This window comes from Barbus barbus (genome assembly GCF_936440315.1).
Source record: "Barbus barbus genome assembly, chromosome: 34".
Taxonomy (NCBI): domain Eukaryota; kingdom Metazoa; phylum Chordata; class Actinopteri; order Cypriniformes; family Cyprinidae; genus Barbus; species Barbus barbus.
The window spans coordinates 10,951,313-10,972,570 of NC_136762.1; the positions used below are offsets into that span (position 1 = coordinate 10,951,313).

The window sequence follows — 21,258 nt, forward strand, 5'->3', positions numbered from 1 at the left end:
TTGCCCAAGTCAATCTCCAGATTTAAATCCGATTGAACATGAATTTCACCAGCTGAAGAGGAGAGTAAAGGCAGAAACTCCCCAAAACAAGCAACAATTGGAATTGGCTGCATTAAAGGCTGGGAAAAGTATTTCAAAGGATGAGACCAAGAGTCTGGTGATGTCTATGGGTCACAGACTCACTGCTGTGATTGTGCGCAAGGGATCTGCAACTAAATAATAGCTTTTAATCTTTTATATCTGCCTTATGCTCAACTGACCCAATACTTATGCTCACATCAATGAGTGGGATGAACTCTAAAAGTGCTGTTCTTTCTATTTGGTAAAACATATATGTGTTGAAACGGCTAATAATAAAATGTGACATTCTGTAGTTTTGCCTCATATTAATCTTTTAATCATATTTGCAAATGTCTTGACTCCACAGCCAACAGAGCAATTATGTCCTTACTGTTCTAATACTTATGGAGGGCACTGTGTATGTAAAGCTGTAAAACCACTAACCCTGACACTTGAGTGTGTAAATGTCTGAGTGTAGTCTACATTTCTGTGTTTTTCATGTTTTTTCTTACAGTATCCTAAGGGATCATAATTGCATATTACAGTATATCTATTTGGGCTATTAATCAATCTGTCTCCCTGTTCTGGTGTTTTGAAGAGGCAGGTTGTAGGGACAATGTCCTCTGAGCCCCAGGGCCTGTCTTTCCCATCTGTAAGCAGCAGCAGCAGTTCACCGATTCCTTCTCCAGGCGAACTACAATCTTTTGAACATCTTGGGTCGCCCTGCTTTCAGATGCCAGAATCACAGGTATTAATCATTTCATTTTAGAATTTGTTTTCATTTTTGAATTAATTTTGTATTATCTTGTTTTGAAGTGCTTCATTTTACAGTTTTTGCTTTGGTGCATTTCTCAGAACAGAAATGAAATTTTCAAAAATACTTGTTCAACCTCCACATCATCTAGTCACTTGTGCACATCATAAAAGCAGTTTCTCATTCTTTTGAACAAGTTGCGATTGCTTTGGTACATTCATGCAACTGATTATGTACATTTGTTTGCTGTTTCCTACATTATCAGGTACTATTGTAATGTTGCTCAAAATGTATTATATAGTTCTCTGTGCTATTGTCTTACCCCCCAAAACATCTAGTCAGTAGTTCATTGTATAAGTCATTAAATGCAAAATGGTTGATCTAGTTGCATAGCATATTTTCTACACATCTCTATTAGACTTTTTGTAAATTTGCCATGAATTGTGCAGGTGAATCTTGACTCTCACTAATGAAGAGAATATAGATCAACCAATTATAAATCAATTCTCTGAAATAGCTCAAAGGTGCATTTCATGACCCTTCAATTGGAAAGCATATATAGACAGAGGACAACATAAAAGTTACAAATTCTGACGATAGATGAACATCCAGAAAACGATCAGGGACAAGAGCCGAGAGGAAGAAGAGGAGTAATGATGCATGGAAGTGTACAGAGGCAAAACAGAGGAAGAGGAAGAGGAAGAAGAGGCCAAGGACAGAGGTGCATATCAGATGAAATAATGTTGTCCATCATGGCCTTACAATGGCTGAAGGGTGCAGCTAAAAATTGGGAGATTGACCATATCCTCAATAATTCAAACATTTTGAAACAGTCTCTTTCAATCAATATCCCACTTACAGTAATGTGTAAATTTGTACTTTTGAAAGGAAATATGGCATACATAAGAAGTGCAGCCTTCTGCATTTCAGTACAGTAACTGTCATCCAAACTGTTGCCATAGTTTACATCAGGTAATACTACTGTAACAGAGTGCACTGCTTTTACTGAACAGGATAATTACTGACACGATAACTAGGTTTTGAAGCATGAATGAAATGTTTTGGGTGAGTTTCTACATTTTGCAGATATGCAATAAAGTTCTGAAGTTCCAGCAAACAGTTGTGACTTTTGCACTCACAGTTTAGAGAATGTTAAGACTGTTTCGAAAAATGTGCCAAAGCAATTGAGAAAAACTGTAAGTATCTTGCCGTTATTTTAGATTCTCATTTAACATTTGAAAAGCATGTTCGAAAAATAGTTTGTGAAGTGACACCTCAACTTAGAAATTTAAAATTTTTCTTAAACTTTCAATAGAAGCTTCAAGAGTCTTTTTGAATTCTTTGATCTTTTCTCATTTCTCTTATTGTATTACCTCATGGTCGCAAGCAGGAAAATCTACTCTTAGACCTTTATATACTTTGTATAAACGTGCACTAAAAGTATTCAATAAGAAACCTTACAGGTATCATCATTATTTGATTTTTTTTTTTACTTTTGACAATTTTATTGTGTTTTATAATTGTTGTTTAATGTACAAAATTGTTAACAATCTTGCACCTTCACCCTTGAAGGAATTTGTTTACTCTTGTACTAAAAAAATAAGACAAATTTTGTCTAGAGTTGATTGTGCAGAGAATTTTAGAGCTACTGATTTTGGTCGTTGAGCTTTCTCTGTAAGGGCTGTTAATAACTGGAATAATTTACCAATTACTATAAAACAGTGTTCTAGCTTAGCACAATTTAATCCACATTTGAAAATATGGTTAAAGGCGAGTCAGGTGTGTGACCATTGAATATTTCTGTATTGTGAATGAAACTTTGGTGAGTTGTAAAATGTTTATAATTGTTTGTAGGATGATGCTTTGTAGTATTTATAGGGGATGTTTTTTAGAAATGTGGATTGTAGTTTCTATGTGGGGGATTATATTTTTCTATCTGTTAAATTGTGGGGGGATTTTTACTGGAAATGGTATTATACTGATGCTTTTGTCACATAATTTGTTTTGTATTTTCCTGCCAGGGACAGCAGATGAAATTTAGCTCTGTAGCTAATTCTTTTCTGACTGTCTATTGTCCCTGCCAAATAATGAATAAAAAAATAGATAGATAGATAGATAGATAGATACATACACATGTAGACAGGTAGACAGATGCACAGATAGATAGATAGATAGATAGTGTTTGGGAAAAATGACGTGTAAGGTAATCTGTCTTCTGTATCTGAATCCAGATGAAATCTCTGATAAGTTGGTTCTATAACATCAGTCCAGTCTGTTCTTTAGTTACTGGTTTTTAAAAACTGCTGCTCACCAGCTGCTCTGATTAAGACACTGTGTCATAATTATTACCGTTTGATGAGGACATGAACCCCCGCACAAGCTACTATTCAAGGACACAAGACCCCGGGCAGAAAGAGAAGTATTTCATCCTGCCTTTTCATCAAATCCTTGTGATTTAATATTAATTAATTATGCCCCTCAGGGAAGGCTGTATGTCACATTAAATGCTTTTATGGACTCTTTAGCAGATCAAAGATCTTTACGTGCTACTGCATTTCCTCTTGGAAAACTGCTCCATGTTAAAGAGTGCATTAATTAGAAATGAAACTGCGGCGTGGCTTTACATGGAATGTGTTTCACGTATATTGATACTATACAATAGTATGAAATTTCTTATCGGTGCAGGTTTGATTGATATTAGATCTGTTTTTGCATTATTTTGTTGTTTATATCTATAGTGTCACCAGAGCAATGTTGGAGAAGGGTTTACACCGTACTCCCAAAGAGAAAGCGTTCCTTACAGGCAGAAGAGTGCTGAGCGCTTTCGTAGACACAGTGTAGACGGAAGCTCTGTTGGACAAGAATCTGGCCTAATGGAGAACAGTCACTACCATCCATACAGGCGTCAGTGCAGTGAAGGGGTCATCAGTGAGGTTCAGACCTTCAGTTGTCTCAGAAGAGCTGGATTGGTTGGGAAATTCACCATAACTGATGGAATAGAGGAACAATCCTCTTGGACTCCATCAAGCACTGATGTGGAAACCACCAGTATCATGGTGAGACTGAAGGATTATTTAATCAAAAATGTAAGAATTTTTGTTTGAGTGAAAAATATGATTTTTCTTATACTTTAAAAGGAATTCGCACAGTATGGAAAAATAATTTAAAAGAATGGAAAATCATACAACATATAACTAAAGTCAAGAAAACCTATATCGCATGAAAGCTCTTTTCAATTCTTGCCACTATATTTAGGCCAGGGGCAAAAGTAATGGAAATGAGAAAACCTGCCAGGCAGATGTGCAAGCAGATGTCCTTATTACACTTTCTAAAGACACATTTATGATATGTCAGCATTAAGTAGATCATGATCTGTTCTTGGGGCAGGGAACTCAGCACCACTACAGCGAGCCTCAGTCGAGCTCTGAAGAACCTCCCGGCTACACGTCAGTGAACCATCAGACGTACAGTCCCATCAGTCCTCAACAACATCAGGTACGCTTGATTTTGCTGCCCGACATTTCTTAACAATTATTAACAATGTTGAAAGCAGTTGCTGCATAATATCTTTGTGGAAACCATGATTCTTTGATGAATAGAAAGTTCAAAAGAACAGCATTTATTTGAAATAGAAATCTTTGTAACATAATGAAAGTCTTTACTGTCACTTTTGATTAATTTAATGTGTCCTTCTTGAATTTTTTTATTTATTAAAAATGCACTTTTGAACAGTAGTGTATATATAAATTAATATAACTATGTGTATAAAGAAGTCAGTATGACTACTGTAGGTTAATCTTGGCATGTGTAAGAAAGTAGGAATGATCAAATGGTTTTGGATGCATGTTCACAGTCAAAACATTGGCAGGAAGTTATACTACATCTTTAGACTGACAAATAACAAAGACTCACTCTGGTTGAACATGGATGTAGTATGTAATGGAATCTATTCATTAACTTCAAACAAGCATAAAAAGCGTAGATACTGTGTGTATATATATATATATATATATATATATTTAACTACTAATAACTACACAAATCACAAATAGGTATTTAATTTTTTAATTTTATTTATGTGTATGTCTGTCTCTAGTTTTACTCTTCAAGAGGAAGAGACACTATTTCTCACTACTATAACCAAAGCCTCTCATCACAAACATCTCAAGACAATTCTGTCCTGACACCCTACCCTAAACCTGTCTACTCTTACAGGTACTTATTTGCACCTCACCTGTTTTATCCTGTTAAACTAAAGCATCTTTTCAAAGCAGCTCATTCTCTGAAACCTCTGTTTTTTGTCATCTGAAACCTGTTAGTCTCAGGGCACAACAACAGTTAGTTTCAGTCAAACTAAAAGTTTTTCAGTGTTTCTTTCTGCAGGTTACATAGTTACACAGTAGGTGTTGACAAGTGACAGTATTATGAGTAAAAGTCATTGAATTAATTCAACCGGTTCATTCAGGAATGTTCAACCTAACTGCCATTCTATTTAAAATTATTATATTATTCTGTTTAAAAACTAAACTGCTGACAGCTAAACTATGCAATCAGAAATCTGCAATGATAAGATTTAATATCATTATTCATGTGAATGTGCTGTCCCTTTGGATAAAATTGCCTGCCGAATGCATAAAAATGTTACTTATCCAAACAAATCAAAATAAACCAATGCCTCACAGGAGTCTTGTTTGGATGGTAATGCTTCATTGTTGAATATTTCTTTTCAGTATTCTCATTTTCCTGGCTCTGAGGAATAGCAAAACAGGCAGTCTACCAGTAAGTGAGATCTACAGCTTCATGACGGAGCATTTCCCCTACTTTAAGGTAAACTGCACTGCCACATCTCAGAATAATTTCTACATCTAATATACATTGATCTACAGTGAACAGTTGGTATCTTGGCAGAAGCCTGTGCATGATTAATGCAACAAATCCAGAAAGTTATTTACCATGAGTAATTTCCTCAGGCTTTATGCAATATGCCTGTTATGGCAAGATCCTTATATACTTGATGATTTGGATCCCCCTCCTCTTGGCGCTGTGCTGGTAAAGGGATTTACAATGTGACATTGTTTTGGCTCATCATTACGTAAACATGCAGATCCATACCTTTCCACTGAGGGAAAGGTTGTAAGAAAGATGTTTAGTTCGAGAAATGACTGGTGCAATCTCTATTCAAGATTCAGTTCTTTCTGTAAACACCTTAGAAACCACATAGCAACTACTCTACAACCTTTAGAAACTTAGCAACCATTTTACAATGCCATAATGAACCACTTTTTCATTTGTTATTCCTCAGACAGCACCTGATGGTTGGAAGAATTCTGTCCGACACAACCTCTCTTTGAACAAATGCTTTGAGAAAGTGGAGAACAAGAATGGGAACTCCTCCCGAAAGGGCTGCCTTTGGGCCCTGAACCCGGCGAAGGTAGAGAAGATGCAGGAGGAACTTCACAAGTGGAGACGTAAAGATCCTCTGACTGTCCGGAGGAGCATGGCCCGACCAGGTACGCAATGGGATCAGACAATTCTATAATAGCCTATTTAAGGTCATATTTGTTGGTCTGAACATTAAACATGCAAAAATGTCCCAGATTACACAACTTCACTTGTATGTATATGATTGTTGTAAATGTATTGTATACTTATGCTCCTATCCTTTTATATAATATGTTTTCATGTTTATTTTAAATAGAATAGACAAAGAAAGACAAAGTATATTTGGTATTTACTAAGCCATTATATATATACTGTATATATATATATATATATATATATATATATATATATATATATATATATATATATAGACATTTGATATATTCGGTTCAATAGAACAAAATGTATTTAAGACATAAATCTTTGTAACATTATATAACTGTCACTTTTGATCAATTTAATGCATCCTTGCTAAATATAATCAGTGCATCCGTGCAATATATATATATATTTGTATTATATATATTAAAAATATGTATTTATGCTCATTGTTTTAGAGGAGCTGGAACGCCTTCTTGGGGAGAGACCTGAAAAATTGAAGTCTCTTGGAGCTCACTTCAGTCTACCAAGCAGCCATACACATTCTCAACCTTTAAGAGTTGCCATGCATCCTGCGTACGGACACCAGCCTGTCCATGACACTAGTGTCCCTCATCAGCAATCCCTCTACAACCCTTTACCCTCTCAAACTGTCATCCCACCTCCCCCCTACTTATCCCCAGACCCTTTATCTTTCTCATACTACCCTCCTTTCACCCATCAGCCCAGTGCCGGGCATCCCTCCAGTCCCAGGACAGGCTGCTTGGATTCCCCCTTACCAGCACACACCCCACCGAGCTACAGCACCACCCTGCAGGCTGGTCACAGCGCTACAGCGAGCATGCAGGAGCTTCTGCTGGATGGAGAAATCAGTAATGATGTTGATGCATTAAATCCCAGCCTCACAGATCTTCAACTACATGGTAAGATCGAGTTTGAAATATTAGCCATGTTTGTAGCGGCTGAGCTGTTTTGTTGTTCATGACTTGTTCTCTGTCTTTGTTTAAAGGGAATCTTTGGGAGGAGCTAAGGAATGACAGCCTCGCTCCGGATTCACTGGTAGTCATGGACAGTCCCAGTCAAACACGGGATAGCGTGGGGGTCTGTGGAGGTTTGGCAGAGACTGACGGTGAGATGCAAGGCAGCATTTCTGAGCTTTATCTCAGCGGGCTCTACACAACTCCTATTCCTCTGCTATAAGAAAGTAACTTGTGTGTTGCGTCCCAAGTCATCTTTGTTATCCAAAATATAAAAAAAGTTTGTATTTTTGAATGTTCAAAAATTATGATTTTTATGCTAAATGGTGTGCTTGAGTTATAAAAATGACATTAGTTTTAATGTTTTTATTGCTTCAATGCAGTCAATGCAGTATGTTGTCCAATCCCACTAAACCAGTTTTTACACTGAAAAAATTGGTGTAGAAATAATTTTTACTCTGAAATTGCTAGGACATTTCACAATTAGTTAGCTACAAAGCAGGTAACAATATAGCAGAAAAGCTAAGTAGTATTTTCTTATAAAACACTCCAGTAATATTTTTTTATTTACAACTTGGGAAATACATTTTTTACACTGTACCAACCTTTTTGACTCCAAGACCCCCACTGTCTAGATGAATATTCAAAGATGCCGTGGCTTTTCCTGATTTACTGGATAATGATTGAGGATGAGTATTTTTCCTCACAATTTCTACCTGATAAAATATTCTAGAGCTTGCCATAACTAGAAAAATGAATATTCATAATGAATGCCCATGAAATTATGAGATTTCATTAATTCACATACCTTTTCTAGGTTTAGATCTTACCTTTATAATTAGGCTACCTCATATATCCAGGTTTTCCAGTGGGACAGTGGAAAAAAAGAGTTGTTGAGACGTTGAATTAAAATAAGAAATATCTTTTATTTGTTGTTGTTTTAGCTTATTTTAATACTTGTTTTTATCTTAAGTCATTTTGAGGTTCCCTTATAAGTTTGTGGAGGCTCCTTAGTGGGCTCTAAAATCCCACCACTGGTATTTTTGGAAATTCCAAAACGTTCTGTAAGCATTTAATGTTCAAAATCACTTGAATGTGGCCTAAATTGTCTTGTATTGTTTGCCGAAATTCAACAATATAGTAATATTTAGTTGCTTTTGTGTGAGTGTTTTGTTTTAAAGTGTAAAAGTGTTTGAGTTGGTAATATTTTAACAAGATGTTCTGTACTTGCATTTGCCATGGCCTCCACTGGGGTGTGGGGTTGCCTCTTTTTTTTACTGTTTTCCCATAGCAACCCACATTGAAAGCACTATAACAAGTTTAAACAGGTCTCCTGAATTGCAGGATTTTCACTAGATCTCTGCAAGCATAGGTCACAGCTATTTTTGTTAATAAAAATTCTTAAAATGGCTAATAATACATTATCTGAGGTGGGATCATCTGATCTATTGCACTACCAGAACTGAATCTTAAGTCAGATGCATAAATGATCATAACATATAAGGCATTGTGTTACAATAATACACTGTATACACCAGATCAAAGCATTTTGCTGTATTGGAACTGATTTGAACATGTAGCATATAGCAATGTTTATTATTGTAAATTATTATTTTTGCCCTTGGTTGTATCATATATTATTCTTTTGATTATCTACAGAACTAGATTTGTTTTTAAAAGAAATCAATATTTTTATTCAGCAAGAAATTTTTTTACCAAAAGACTTTTCTATTGTTACAAAAAAAATGTATTTCAAATAATGTTTTTTTTCAATTTATCTTTATCAATTTATCAAAAAAAAACAAAAAAAAAAACAAACCACTAAATATTAAACAGCACACCTTTTGTCAGTGTTAATAATAATAATAATAAATATTTCTTGAGCACTACATCAGCAAAATTACATTTTAAAATGTTTTAAAATAGAAAAGTTATTTTAAATTGTAATAATATTTCACAATATTACTGTTTTTACTATAATTGTGAGCAAACAAATGCAGCCTTGCATAAGATATTTATTATAAAAAAATGTTACCTGTCCCAAACATTTAGATAATAGTGCACAGTTTAAATATTGTTTAATCTGAATAAAACCACTATGGAGGTGTTTTATGTGTAAAAGAAATGAATTAAATCAAACATATGAGGATTTAAAGAACTTTGGAATTTTTATTTTTCTCTTTTTTTGTTAAATCACATGAAACAATTGACACAGATATCTATCACTGTTATTTGACAAAATATGCTATTAAAAATATGTGTGACAATGTATATCAATATAAATAAGAGCATACTATAAATAACATAGATTTACATAATCGACCAAATTATGAGCATTCAAATATGAACGTGAGAAAAATTAAGCAAAACCAGGCCCCTCTGCAGAGGGCTACAGGAAGTGGGTGCAATATCAGGGCAAAATATACAGTTCCTGACAGTATCCCTTCCTTTACACACTGCATTGGTCACTGTATCTCCAACTCACTCAACATGATGCTCTTTTTATGCCTTAGAAGCCTTGAGCGACATCACTTATGAACATTTAGTCAAAAATCAGAGTTGGTTAGAATTATTTGGCTTTGGGCTTTGAAAAACACATAAAAACAGAGCATACATTGAATGCACATGTGCACAGGCACACTCATATCCTCGAAGAGACAGAGTTAATTACATACTTCAGATGATTCTAAGGTAAAAAGTAGTACTGGTCCATTCTGAGCAACATTCTTTCTCTCTCTCTCTCTCTCTCTCTCTCTCTCTCTCTCTCTCACACACACACACACACACACACACACACACACACACGCACGTTGGTTTTTGTGGTTTATGGGGACTCTCCATCGGCGTAATGGTTTTTATACTGAACAAACTGTGTGTGCTATTGCCCTACACCAACCCTACACCTAAACTTAGCCCTCACAGGAGACTTTGTGCATTTTTAGATTTTCAAAAAAACACCATTTAGTATGTTTTTTAAGCCTTTTGAATTACGGGGACATAGGTAGTGTCCTCATAAACCACCTTCATATTGTAATACCTCTGTCATACCCATGTCATTATACAAATGTGTGTCCTCATAAACCACATAAACATGCACACACACACACACACACAAATCCTGAGATTGGGGTGTTTTTTGTATGTTTAACCAACTGCATCATCACATATAAGATTAGATGCCTAGATGCCACTTTCAGTAGATGTTCCTCTGCCGCTCCACTGCAACTCAATGCAAAAGGTGAGAATGACCTCCTACGGTCCACCGTTGTAAGAATAATCTGCCTTATTGTGCATCACAAGCTTGTTGTCCACAAAGTAAAAGCTGTCAGATTGCGTTTCATAAGGGTGAATGATCATTTCACGCACTATGGAGGGATACAAGAAACACAGTGTTACATATTAGGTCCAGCCATAAGATCACAAACTAATCAACAGCAAACAGTTGATAAAAAACATTTAGAACTTACTTATTTCCTCAGAGAGTGGTGGAAACTCATAGATGTGTTCACAGGTGTTCTTACTGCTCGGGATGCAGAAACCAAACTCAAAGTCAAAGCTCTTCAGCAGCTGCCCACGGAAATAGTGCCTCTCGATCATTCGGAAGTTGTTGATGGGAACATCGCCTACAGTGAACTCCACCCTGTGGAAGTGGGAAAGGACATATTTAAGGGTACATGGATTTTGTATCAATGAAAATGGCTCCTTCCATGTTGTAGGGTTGATGATGTTTTAGAAAGAAGTCTTAATATAAATTGTAATTGATTCCTGTGATGCTGAATTTTCAGCATCATTACTCCAGTCTACAGTGTCAAATGATCATTGAGAAATCATTCTGATACGCAGATTTTTCTTATTATTATCAATGTTGAAAACAGTTGTGCTGCTTAATATTTTAATGGAATTGGTCATACTTTATTTCAAGGTTCTCTGATGAATAGAAAGTTGAAAAACAGCATTTATTTGAAATAGACATTTAATAACATCATAAATGCATTGTCTGTCAGTTTTGATTGATTAATTGAATGCATCCTTGCTGAATAAAATGATAAATAATTATAAAGCTGAATAAAACTTTTGAATGGTAATGTAGAGCATGTTTATTGCTCCCACGCTTTTAAGACTTCGAAGTAAACATTTTTGTCACATGTGAAATGTAATACAGCTTATACAATATATTTTCTTCCCCATCCTTTAATAACAGTCACTTTTATAGCCTCTCATATTACATTGTGACAAGTTCACAAAACTTGTAAAAAATATAAAATATAGAATATAAAGCCACTTCATTAAGACACTTCAGCAATTTTCACCTAATTGCAATTTTACAGTGTATCTCACAGTGTGACAATGTGACTTTCTTATTTTAATCTTTATCTCACAATTACCTTATTAAACCAATTTTTTATTATATTTTACTCTTACCATTAGTTATCTTTAGTTATTCTTGTGTGTAGGATTAATGGTATCTTACTTTCTCCTCATTACCTGCCTTTGACAAGACGTCTCATGTGTTACAGTGCTGTATGTTTTTTAAAGTACAATTAACCCATTTATCTCAAAATATCAATAAAAACTTGATTCATCATAATATGACCCCTTTAACGATTAAGTCAAGTGTGATTTCAGGCACATTTTAGGTTGCAATTAAGATCAAGTGTAATCCTGCCACTGATTGCACTTACGTGGCGCCAACCTGGCGTAGTCGGAGGAAAGTGGGGGTGAACTGGTAACGCACAAAGCGCCCGGCGTTCTGGTCAAAGTCCGTTCTGTCGTCCCCACTCTCTGTGAATCAGAAAGGGGTCGGCATTACCGAATGAGCCTTTGAAGGGCTCTTGTGCAGCGCACTGCATCTAATTGGAAATCAGGGCTTTATGGGGGAAAAAAAATCAAAACGAGTCTTGCATTTAAATGTGCAGTCTGTGTAGGTGGTGTGAGGAAGTGAATTTAAGGGGTCTGCTGGCTCCTTGCCTACCTGTTGTAGGGGGTTTGGTGATCTCAAAAAGAACCGTGCCTGTCTCCATGTCTCTGATTTTGAACCTGGTGAAGTCGATCTTGTGTATGTTCTGCTCTGGACCACAGAGGTAATCTATGGAAACAAAAACAAACCAGGATGTGCTTCAGTTCTGACTCTCATTAGGTCATCATTTGTAAGATAATGAAATATGAATGGAATATTAACACGACGTGATTCTCTCCAGACTTGTCGTAACAAGTTTTGTGACCACTTTTTTAACACTGTATGTGTGTGACATACAGTAGGTCACATGCATCAAAGACATGCCTCAGGGCTGAGAGCCGTACCCTTGTGTGATAGACTGCAGGGACAAAAAGAGCTATTTCTGTTCTCTCTGATGTTGTGTGGAAATGACATTGATGATGACATACACCTCCTCGATTCATTACCTACCCGAAGAGACTGATACTGTTTAGAAACAACAGGAAAAGAGATATACTGACAGACAAACTTTAAAAACACATAATTTTCCTTTTGATTAAAATTTTCAGTTTGCTTTAACAGTGTGCTTGTTCTGTTTTGTGTAAAAAGATGACAGTTGGTTGGATGTTTTGCTTTAGTAATAATACTGTAATATATAGTGCCCTCCAAAAGTATTGGAACAGTAAGGCCAATTCCTTTTTTTTTGCTGTAGACTGAAAACATTTGGGTTTGATATCAAAAGATGAATATGAGATGAGAGATTAACATTTCAGCTTTTATTTACAGGTATTTTCATCTGGATCTGATACACAACTTAGAATAGCACCTTTTGTTTGAACCCACCCATTTTTCATGTTACCAAAAGTATTGGAACAGATAGAATTAACATAGATTAAAGTGAAAAAGACAAATCCTTTGCTTTCAATAACTGCATCAAGCCTGTGACCCATTGACATCACCAAACTTTTGCATCCTTCTTTTGTGATGCTTTTCCAGGCTTTCACCGCAGCCTCTTTCAGTTTTGGGGGGTTACTCCCTTCAGTCTCTTCTTTAGCAGGTAAAATGCATACTCTGCAGGGTTTAAGTGTGGAGACTGACTTGGCCAGTCTAAAACCTTCCACTTCTTGCTGATGAACTCCTTTGTTGTTTTGGCACCATGGTTTGGGTCATTATCTTGCTGCATGATGAAGGATCTCCCAATCAGTTTGGTTGCATCTTTCTGTAAATTGTCAGACAAAATATTTCTGTAGACTTCTGAGTCAATTTTGCTGCTGCCATCATGTGTTACATCATTAATGAAGATTAATGAGCCTGTTCCAGAAGAAGCGATGAAAGCCCAAGCCATTACATTACTTGTGTAATGTGTACTATAATGTACACCTGTGTTTCAGATGAGCTTGTACGTTTGGGATCATGAGCAGATCCTTTCTTTCTCCAAACTTTAGTCTTTCCATCACTTTGGTCCATAAAATCAGCACATAAAACCTTGTCCTAGAATTTTTGAGGCTCGTCTCCTATTCTTCTTGCTACTGAGTGGTTTGCATCTTCTGGTGTAGCCTCTGTACTTTAGTTCATGAAGTCTTCTGCGAACAGTAGATTGTGATACCTTCACTCCTGCCCTCTGGAGGTTGTTGCTGATGTCACTAACAGTTGTTTTAGGGTCTTTCTTTACAGCTGTCACAATGTTTCTGTCATCAACTGCAGATGTTTTCCTTGATCTACCCGTTTGAGGTGTGTTACTTAGTACACCAGTGGTTTCTTTCTTCCTCAGGAGATTCCAAATGGTTGTACTTGCTATTGCCAGTGTTTGTGCAATGGTTTGATTGATTTTTCATCTTCTCTCAGCTTCACAATTACTCGTTTTTCACCCATAAACACCTCTCTGGTTTTCATGTTGGTTACACGTCTAACTAACTATAAATGCAGTCTGCACGGATCTGAAACTGAGCGCAGACATTCAGTGCTATTTATTGTTTGAATAATCAATTAATAGGACACACCAGAGCAACAAAACACACCTGTCAGTCACATGTTCCAATACTTTTGGTAACATGAAAAATGGGTGGGTTCAAACAAAAGGTGCTATCTTCTAAGTTGTGCATCAGATCCAGATGAAAATACCTGTAAATAAAAGCTGAAATGTTAATCTCTCATCTCATATTCATATTTTGATGTCAAACCCAAATATTTACAGTCTACAGCAAAAATAAAGGAATTGGCCTTACTGTTCCAATACGTTTGGAGGGCACTGTATATATGTGTGTGTGTGTATTACACACACGCATACATATATATATATATATATATATATATATATATATATATATATATATATATACACATAAATACACACACACACACACACAACTGGTTTTTGAGTTTACTGACCAAGGCTTTAGTGGTTTGAGTGCAAAATCTGATTTACATTAAAATTTTATGGAGACCCACAAGCAAAGCATTCCTCTGGTTTCCCAGGACCCAAGTTTAAAAATCGAATGTAATGACACACAGTGCAACTTAACTGTTCAAATACTATATGTGGTGATTTATTTGTGGCCTGGAGATAATGACTTGGGTCAGTCCAGTCTTATGCCCTTTCCTCATGCCAGACTCCCAGAGGAGGCAAATGAGGTGCGAGGAGCAGCTGTGTCAGCCCTCTTCTCCCTGGGATGGATTATACTTAAGAAGCTTACATTGTTCACCATCACATGGCACAGATTGGGAGATGCTAAGGGGATTTGGGACAACTCTAACTTTTGAGAGGTCCATCTCTGCTAGGATGACACTGAGATGAGCTCAACACTACAGGCTGAGTATATCACTTCCTTCCTGTGGGACAGTGCAGACGTCCCACCTATCCTCTACCCAAGCTTCCTGTTAGTTAACAGATGGGCAACACTGGATTTAGCCAATCACTTGAGATATTTATAGCTCCTCTGCTTCAGAAGTGTGCCAAGCTGAGAAAGGGAAGGCAAAATGCTAACATTTGCTCAGGCTTTAAAACAGATTTATTTAGTGGTTTATTAATTAAATAATTAACCATTTCATGTAAGCATGAAAATAATTATGCTGTTGGAAAAAATACAAAATGCAATATTTGTAAGTGTAAATCGCAGTAATTTAAACTTTATTTAGTAATTTATATGCTTTAAAATGAAAACGGAAAGAGAAATAATCTGGACACAGTATTTTTAGTATTAAATTAGAAGACACATTTTCATGCTGCAGGCATCATGAGTGTAGTAGAAGGTACAATTTTAATATAATATAATATATAATATTTTTATTTTCATGAATGCATTATTATAAGTTTAGTCAATTATTTAGAATGTTGAGCAGGTATATAAAAAAAAAAAAAAACTTATCTAATTTCATAACCCCATTTCCATGGAGGCATATTAAGTTTTCATTTATTTTTAATACTCAGATGGTAACATTTTTAAATATAGTATAACTTATACTTTATAACACAAAATATCTAGTTTCATAATCCCATTCATAATGGAGGCATTATTATAAATTTAGTCATTTATTTGTAATGTTTTGCTGATACATTTTAAAAATAAAATAAATTTCTAGTTTTCATAACTCAGTTATGTCTGCCTGTTCCGTAAAGATGTTTTGCTTGTGTAACCTAACATAGCCAAGTTAATTCATTTATATTAAGCAGTATCTGTGTGATTTTTAGATTATCTGACAAAACGTCAAATGTGTGCAAACCATTATCAAGACAGACATCTAATAATCAGAGCAATGTGGCAGTCAAGTGTCAATGTAGCTTTCCAAACCACCAAGGAGCCTCGCTTCACTGCTTCTAATGCTGTCACCTAGCAACATATCTTCTGAATCCAATCCAAGATAACTACCACCTGTTATTTTTGGGTAAACAAAAGAAACTGCTGCGTAACAAACACAGATTATGATAAATCCAGCGTTCATTTACAAGACCACACAGGTTCATTTAGATTTATGAGGCATAATGTGCATATCTAAACACCATATAATTCATAGAAGTAATGTTTCCAAACACTCTAAATTAAGTGCCAAATTGAGCCATTAAACCAAAGATTATAGAAGGATGTAACCATTTGCTAAAAAGCCAATCCATTTCCCTGATGAAATCGCAACATTTAACATAACTGACATTTATACTATTTTAGCACTTAAATATACTCAGCGTTCTTTTTTATAACAGTAACATGAGTTAAAGAAGACAAAAAAGCAAGCTTGCATACAAATGTCCACTTTCCTCAGAATAGCAGCCTGTATCCTTAATCAAGGACAGCTTTTATTTTTAGAGCGTTAATCCAAGTGATTAGCCAGACGTGTTTTTTTCCATTTAAATAAAGGAGAGTTATTTCTCAGCACTTCTCTTCCACGCATTTGTGAATATTTATTCAAATATATGTTTCAAAGCTCAGGATAAGAATACTGTTGATTTTTGACAACAACTAGTGATGGCAAAGATGAGACAGAGTAGCTATTATTTCCAAGTGAAATATTCTTTATAGACTGTGAGAAGTCATGTGATAAGAGTAACAGTAATGCAAATGTCTTTCAGCAAGTTGTGACAGTGCCAGTGCTGTAAAAACGGTTGATGATCTGAAATCTGTAGAAACTGAGCATTTGCATTTAACAGATCTGGTCTTTGCTCAGTTACCTTTAAGTGCCAGATAGAGTGCCTTGCGTGCTGGAGCAATGAGCAAGACAACATTTAAAACAGCCAGAACAACAGCTCACAAGCAATATTGAGTCATCTAGCTGTACTAAACCTTAGCATCTGAGTTCCTGAAGTGATGCATGCAAAAATTATAACAAGTTCCTCTTTTTAATTGTAATTACATTGTAAGCTAACCAGTGAAGAAGAAACAGTTCTTGAATGAGCAAATCAGAATTGTAAGTATCCTTTTTAAGTATCATTAGTCAAACCAAATTCTAACACTCTGCATTATGATAGACTTTCAACCCAATAATATGTTAAATCATCATCAAATTGATCTGATTAACTAGCTGAAATAAAATTTGAGTTATTATATATATATATATATATATATATATATTTTTTTGTTAACTGTAATAACCCTGCCACTTGTTTAGGGTTCTGTCTTGTAAGTTTCTTTAGAAAGAATGAATCTGTCAACATTATTGGATGCATTTCTGTTGTGCATTTATCAGTGTGTGGCACACATATTATATGCAGTAATTAAATTAAATGCTGAAGCCTGTTTTGAGAAAACCTTCCCAGACAGTATGAGCTTCAGCAAGAGTAATAACTTTGTAATCTTAAATGGACATATAAACCTTCATTAAAAATGAATAATGGATGCAAATGATCCTCTAATCATAAGATAGGCTATCTGATTTAGAAAAGAATATGCAAAACAATCACACCTGAGAATCAGTTAGGCTATCTCAGTTAACAAATAGGCCTATGTATCACTCTTGTATTTAATGACATTTTTACAGACTTTTTAGAGGTCATTTAAAATTTGGCCTATACTCTGTTGTTGTTTGATTAAACAAACAATAACTAGCCTATATTTCATACCTTTCTCTCTTTCTCTTAGTCAATTTTTTATGAAATGCCACTGATTACAACAAAACATGCCAACATTCATTAACTAGCCTGCATCAGATTAATCCACAGTGATTAGTAAGTCTTTTGATTCACTAAAGTACTGGTGTCTTGACATTTTATCCTACCCGTCAGATTTTCCTACTGGGGCTTACATCAATATTTCGTCCTTTTTCTCATGCTGAACAACAATATTTAATGCATCTGCATTACTGTAAGGGGTAGGTTTAGGGTTGGGGTAGGTGTAGACGTTAATAAAACACAATCTAATAGGTAGAAAAAATTATTTATTGTTAGTTTCCGGTAGCTGTATCCCTTCTAGCCACAACCGCGAATATAACACATAATTACTGTATATCACTACTGTAAGGGTAGGTTTAGGGTGTGGTAGGTGTACACATTAATAAATCATAATTTAACAGGTAGAATTTTTCGTTGTCGAATTGTACTACCTACTGTTTTAATGGGAGGTAGGAAAAACTGACACAAATCGACAGAACACCGGCTCATAAGTCATTCGTTCGAGAAGCGGACTACATTAGTCAACAGTAGCCCCTCACTGCAGAACAAAGATCCAGGGGGCGGGGATGGATCCACATCTAGGGGGGTGGAGATGCGTAGGTTCAGGTATATGTAAGGTGGGAGGAGTTGGATCTAGATCCACTGGTCAAGACTATAGGACTAAAGTTTTGATTCGCTAAAAAGAACCGGCTCTAAAGAGTCATTCATTCGCAACGCTGATCGTGTGCAGTCCTGCAGAAATCACTACCCCGAGTATTTTACTACGGTGTTCCGTCCGCTTCGACAGACATGTTATTGTAAACGTCATTAATAATTCTGTTTCAGTATTGTTAAATAATGGATACATTTCTCAATTCTCAGCCCATTCATCAGTAAACTTAACAGCCTACGTCGTCATTGTCAGTCAGTGTTGTTTATTTACCAAGGAAGAGCCGAGTGAACCATGTCACTGGGTTCGTTCGGCCAAAATGAAGACCGTACAAAGACGCAGACGCTAAATGAAATCGTTACATCGAAGTCACATTCTAAATGAAGACGTTCCATTTTAAATGAAGTTTCTTACTTAGAACGTCTCAGCGCGAGACTGAATAAAACACAAACCGCGAGACTAAACCTGTTATTTTGCACTGGTGGTAAATGTGCAGCAGTGTAAGTTAGCAGAGCAGCTCGTCAGCGGAAGCTTCCTGTTTGAGAGTGACATTGATGTTGCTGAACTTACTGTCTGTGATCTTCTGCAGCCCGAGTACATCCTCCGGCGTTATTTCTGTGCTTTTTGACAAATCCTCTTCAGTCGTGCACGGGACACCCGCGTCGCAGCCTTGCTTCACTTTCATCTCTAAATGCGATAAGATGCTGCTGTTCGTGCACGAGTTGCAGTCTTCGCACCCAACCTCTCTGGCAAGGGCCGTTTGTTTGCCTCACCTCTGCGGTGTTATGCGTTCTCGTTATTTAACGCAGGCTTTTTACGGATACAAGAATAGCGCATTCACCTCCCCCAGCCAGTCAGTCCTCTAAAGATATTGAGTTATTTTACTCCTTCTTTCTTAGGGCGAGTGGCTCTCGCTCTGTAATCTGCATGTCTGTCTGCTGCTGAAGGTATTAAAGGAACCACTTCATGTAATCGAGCAAAACCCGAGAGATGAACAGTATTAACTTGCGGGAGGAAGTGGGCAGACGGTTCGAAAGTCGCTTTATTATATCTGTCTGTCTGTCTGTCTGTCTGTCTGTCTAACAACCCTTAAAACCCTTTGGCTTTACTACAATTCATGAGTTTGCCTGCCCATCCAGTCCTGATAGTTAATGGTAAACGAACTTGGCTTGTCTGTAATGGAGGCTCAAACCCAAGGCTCGGTCCCCCCAATGATATGCGGTACTACTACTCTCTTAAAAATAAAGGTGCTTCACGGTGCCATAGAAGAACCTTTTTGTCCTAATGGTTCCATAAAGAACCTTTAACATCTGAAGAAACTTTCTGTTTCACAAAAGGATCTTTGTGGTGAAAGAAGGTTCTTCAGATTATAAAAAGCTAAGGAAGAGATGGTTCTTTAAAGCATCTTTGACTGAATGGTTCTTTGTGGAACCAAAAATGGTTCTTCTATGGCATCGCTTGAAGAACCTTTTGAAGCACCTTTATTTTTGAGAGTATAGTGGGAGAAAAACTGAAATAGAGGAGGAGGTGGAGGGATGCCGGAAGAATTAATGTTGGGATGGCGCAATGAGAGCTGCTTATATAGGCTCGTAATGATCATTATGTAATGATTGGTAATGATTAGGCTCCTCCCCAACCTACATTTGGAACTTCTTATAAAATCAAAAAATCATGGTTAATAGGCCCTACAAATTAACCATGGTTTTGCAAAACTAAATGAAGTTCCAAAAGTAGGTTCGGGAGGAGCCTAATCATTCAGTCCTGTCAATGATCATTATGAACCTATATAAGTAGCTCTCATTGCATGGTCCCAGCATCAATTCTTCCAGCATCCCTCCACCTTCCAATCTCCTCCTGTATTTCTGTTTTTTCTCCCTCTAGGTAGTACCGCAATGGTGGGGTTGAACTCGGCACTCAAGCCAAGCCTCGGGTTCGAGGCTCTCTTAAGGACAGCAAGCTCATTTACCATTAACCACCAGGACTGGATGGGCAGGAACTCTTGAACTATAGTTTAACTATGGTATTTGTAGTAAAACTGTGGTTATACAAATCGTAATCAATACGCCAAAAAAACATGGTTACTATACAATTTTAATATAATTAAACCATGGTTAATTTTCAAAAGAGATTTTTTTTTTTTTATCTATCAACTATCCACTACCAGCTAGTGTGTATATCAGGTATTGTTTTAATTTTTCTTGTTACCTCATTTATTATGGATGATGAAGGATATAAATAATTTAATAATTCGCCTAATGTGTTCTCACGTCTAAGCACTGTTAATATGAGAGCAGAGCAGAGCAATGAATTAAGAACATTGTACGATAATTGTGCTTTAAAATCTTTTATTTTTGTTTATTTATTTTCAAGTAAATGTGTTTTTAGATGCCAGCATCCCTGAGAAAGATAAAGTGTTGCAGGATCTCCTCTATTTTGTAAGTAAAGGACATCTGAAATCTGTACCGGGAACAAGAAGAAAAGCAGTTCTCCTCTTCTCATCCAGCCATGTTGAGAACCCTGATCATCACGATTCTAGAAGATGTGCTGTGATGAAGCAGGAGAAGGTTGAGTATGCGGAGGTGCTGAATTGCACTTCTTTCTGGTTCAGTGATTATTCCCTGCAGAGTTTAGCAGCTAAATTAGAAATTGATTCTGATTAGCTTTAGCCTTTAGGACATTAGTGGATGGTAGATATTCTTATATAAACTAATGAAAAAAAATGCTAGGAGGTTTGGGTAGAGCAAA

General features: G+C 36.2%; 2 protein-coding genes across 2 annotated transcripts; one reads left to right on the forward strand and one right to left on the reverse strand.

The window, feature by feature from the left end:
* Positions 1 to 676: 676 nt before the first annotated feature.
* On the forward strand, positions 677 to 7,555 carry LOC306853808 (forkhead box protein N1-like; the record flags this gene model as incomplete). Its single annotated transcript, XM_079391460.1, has 8 exons — positions 677 to 808; positions 3,553 to 3,870; positions 4,202 to 4,309; positions 4,911 to 5,029; positions 5,545 to 5,641; positions 6,117 to 6,324; positions 6,814 to 7,278; positions 7,365 to 7,555. The coding sequence occupies 8 exons, from the start codon at positions 677 to 679 to the stop codon at positions 7,553 to 7,555; spliced, it is 1,638 nt and encodes a 545-aa protein (XP_079247586.1).
* Positions 7,556 to 9,475: 1,920 nt separating this feature from the next.
* On the reverse strand, positions 9,476 to 19,509 carry LOC306854300 (protein unc-119 homolog A-like). The gene is made up of 5 exons (XM_079392195.1): positions 19,084 to 19,509; positions 12,305 to 12,418; positions 12,015 to 12,114; positions 10,800 to 10,972; positions 9,476 to 10,697 (listed from the first exon to the last, which is right to left on the reverse strand). The coding sequence occupies exons 1-5, from the start codon at positions 19,196 to 19,198 to the stop codon at positions 10,585 to 10,587; spliced, it is 615 nt and encodes a 204-aa protein (XP_079248321.1). The 5' UTR covers positions 19,199 to 19,509; the 3' UTR covers positions 9,476 to 10,584.
* Between the last annotated feature and the right edge of the window lie 1,749 nt (positions 19,510 to 21,258).

What these genes read in the sequence shown, in the direction of transcription:
- LOC306854300 (XM_079392195.1), bottom strand. Translation starts at nt 19,198, where the DNA reads ATGAAAGTGAAGCAAGGCTGCGACGCGGGTGTCCCGTGCACGACTGAA. An exon ending in GCTGCAGAAGATCACAGACA is followed by an intron (nt 12,419 to 19,083) that starts GTAAGTTCAGCA and finishes TTGTTTCCATAG; the next exon opens with ATTACCTCTGTGGTCCAGAG. An exon ending in ACCACTCTCTGAGGAAATAA is followed by an intron (nt 10,698 to 10,799) that starts GTAAGTTCTAAA and finishes ATCCCTCCATAG; the next exon opens with TGCGTGAAATGATCATTCAC.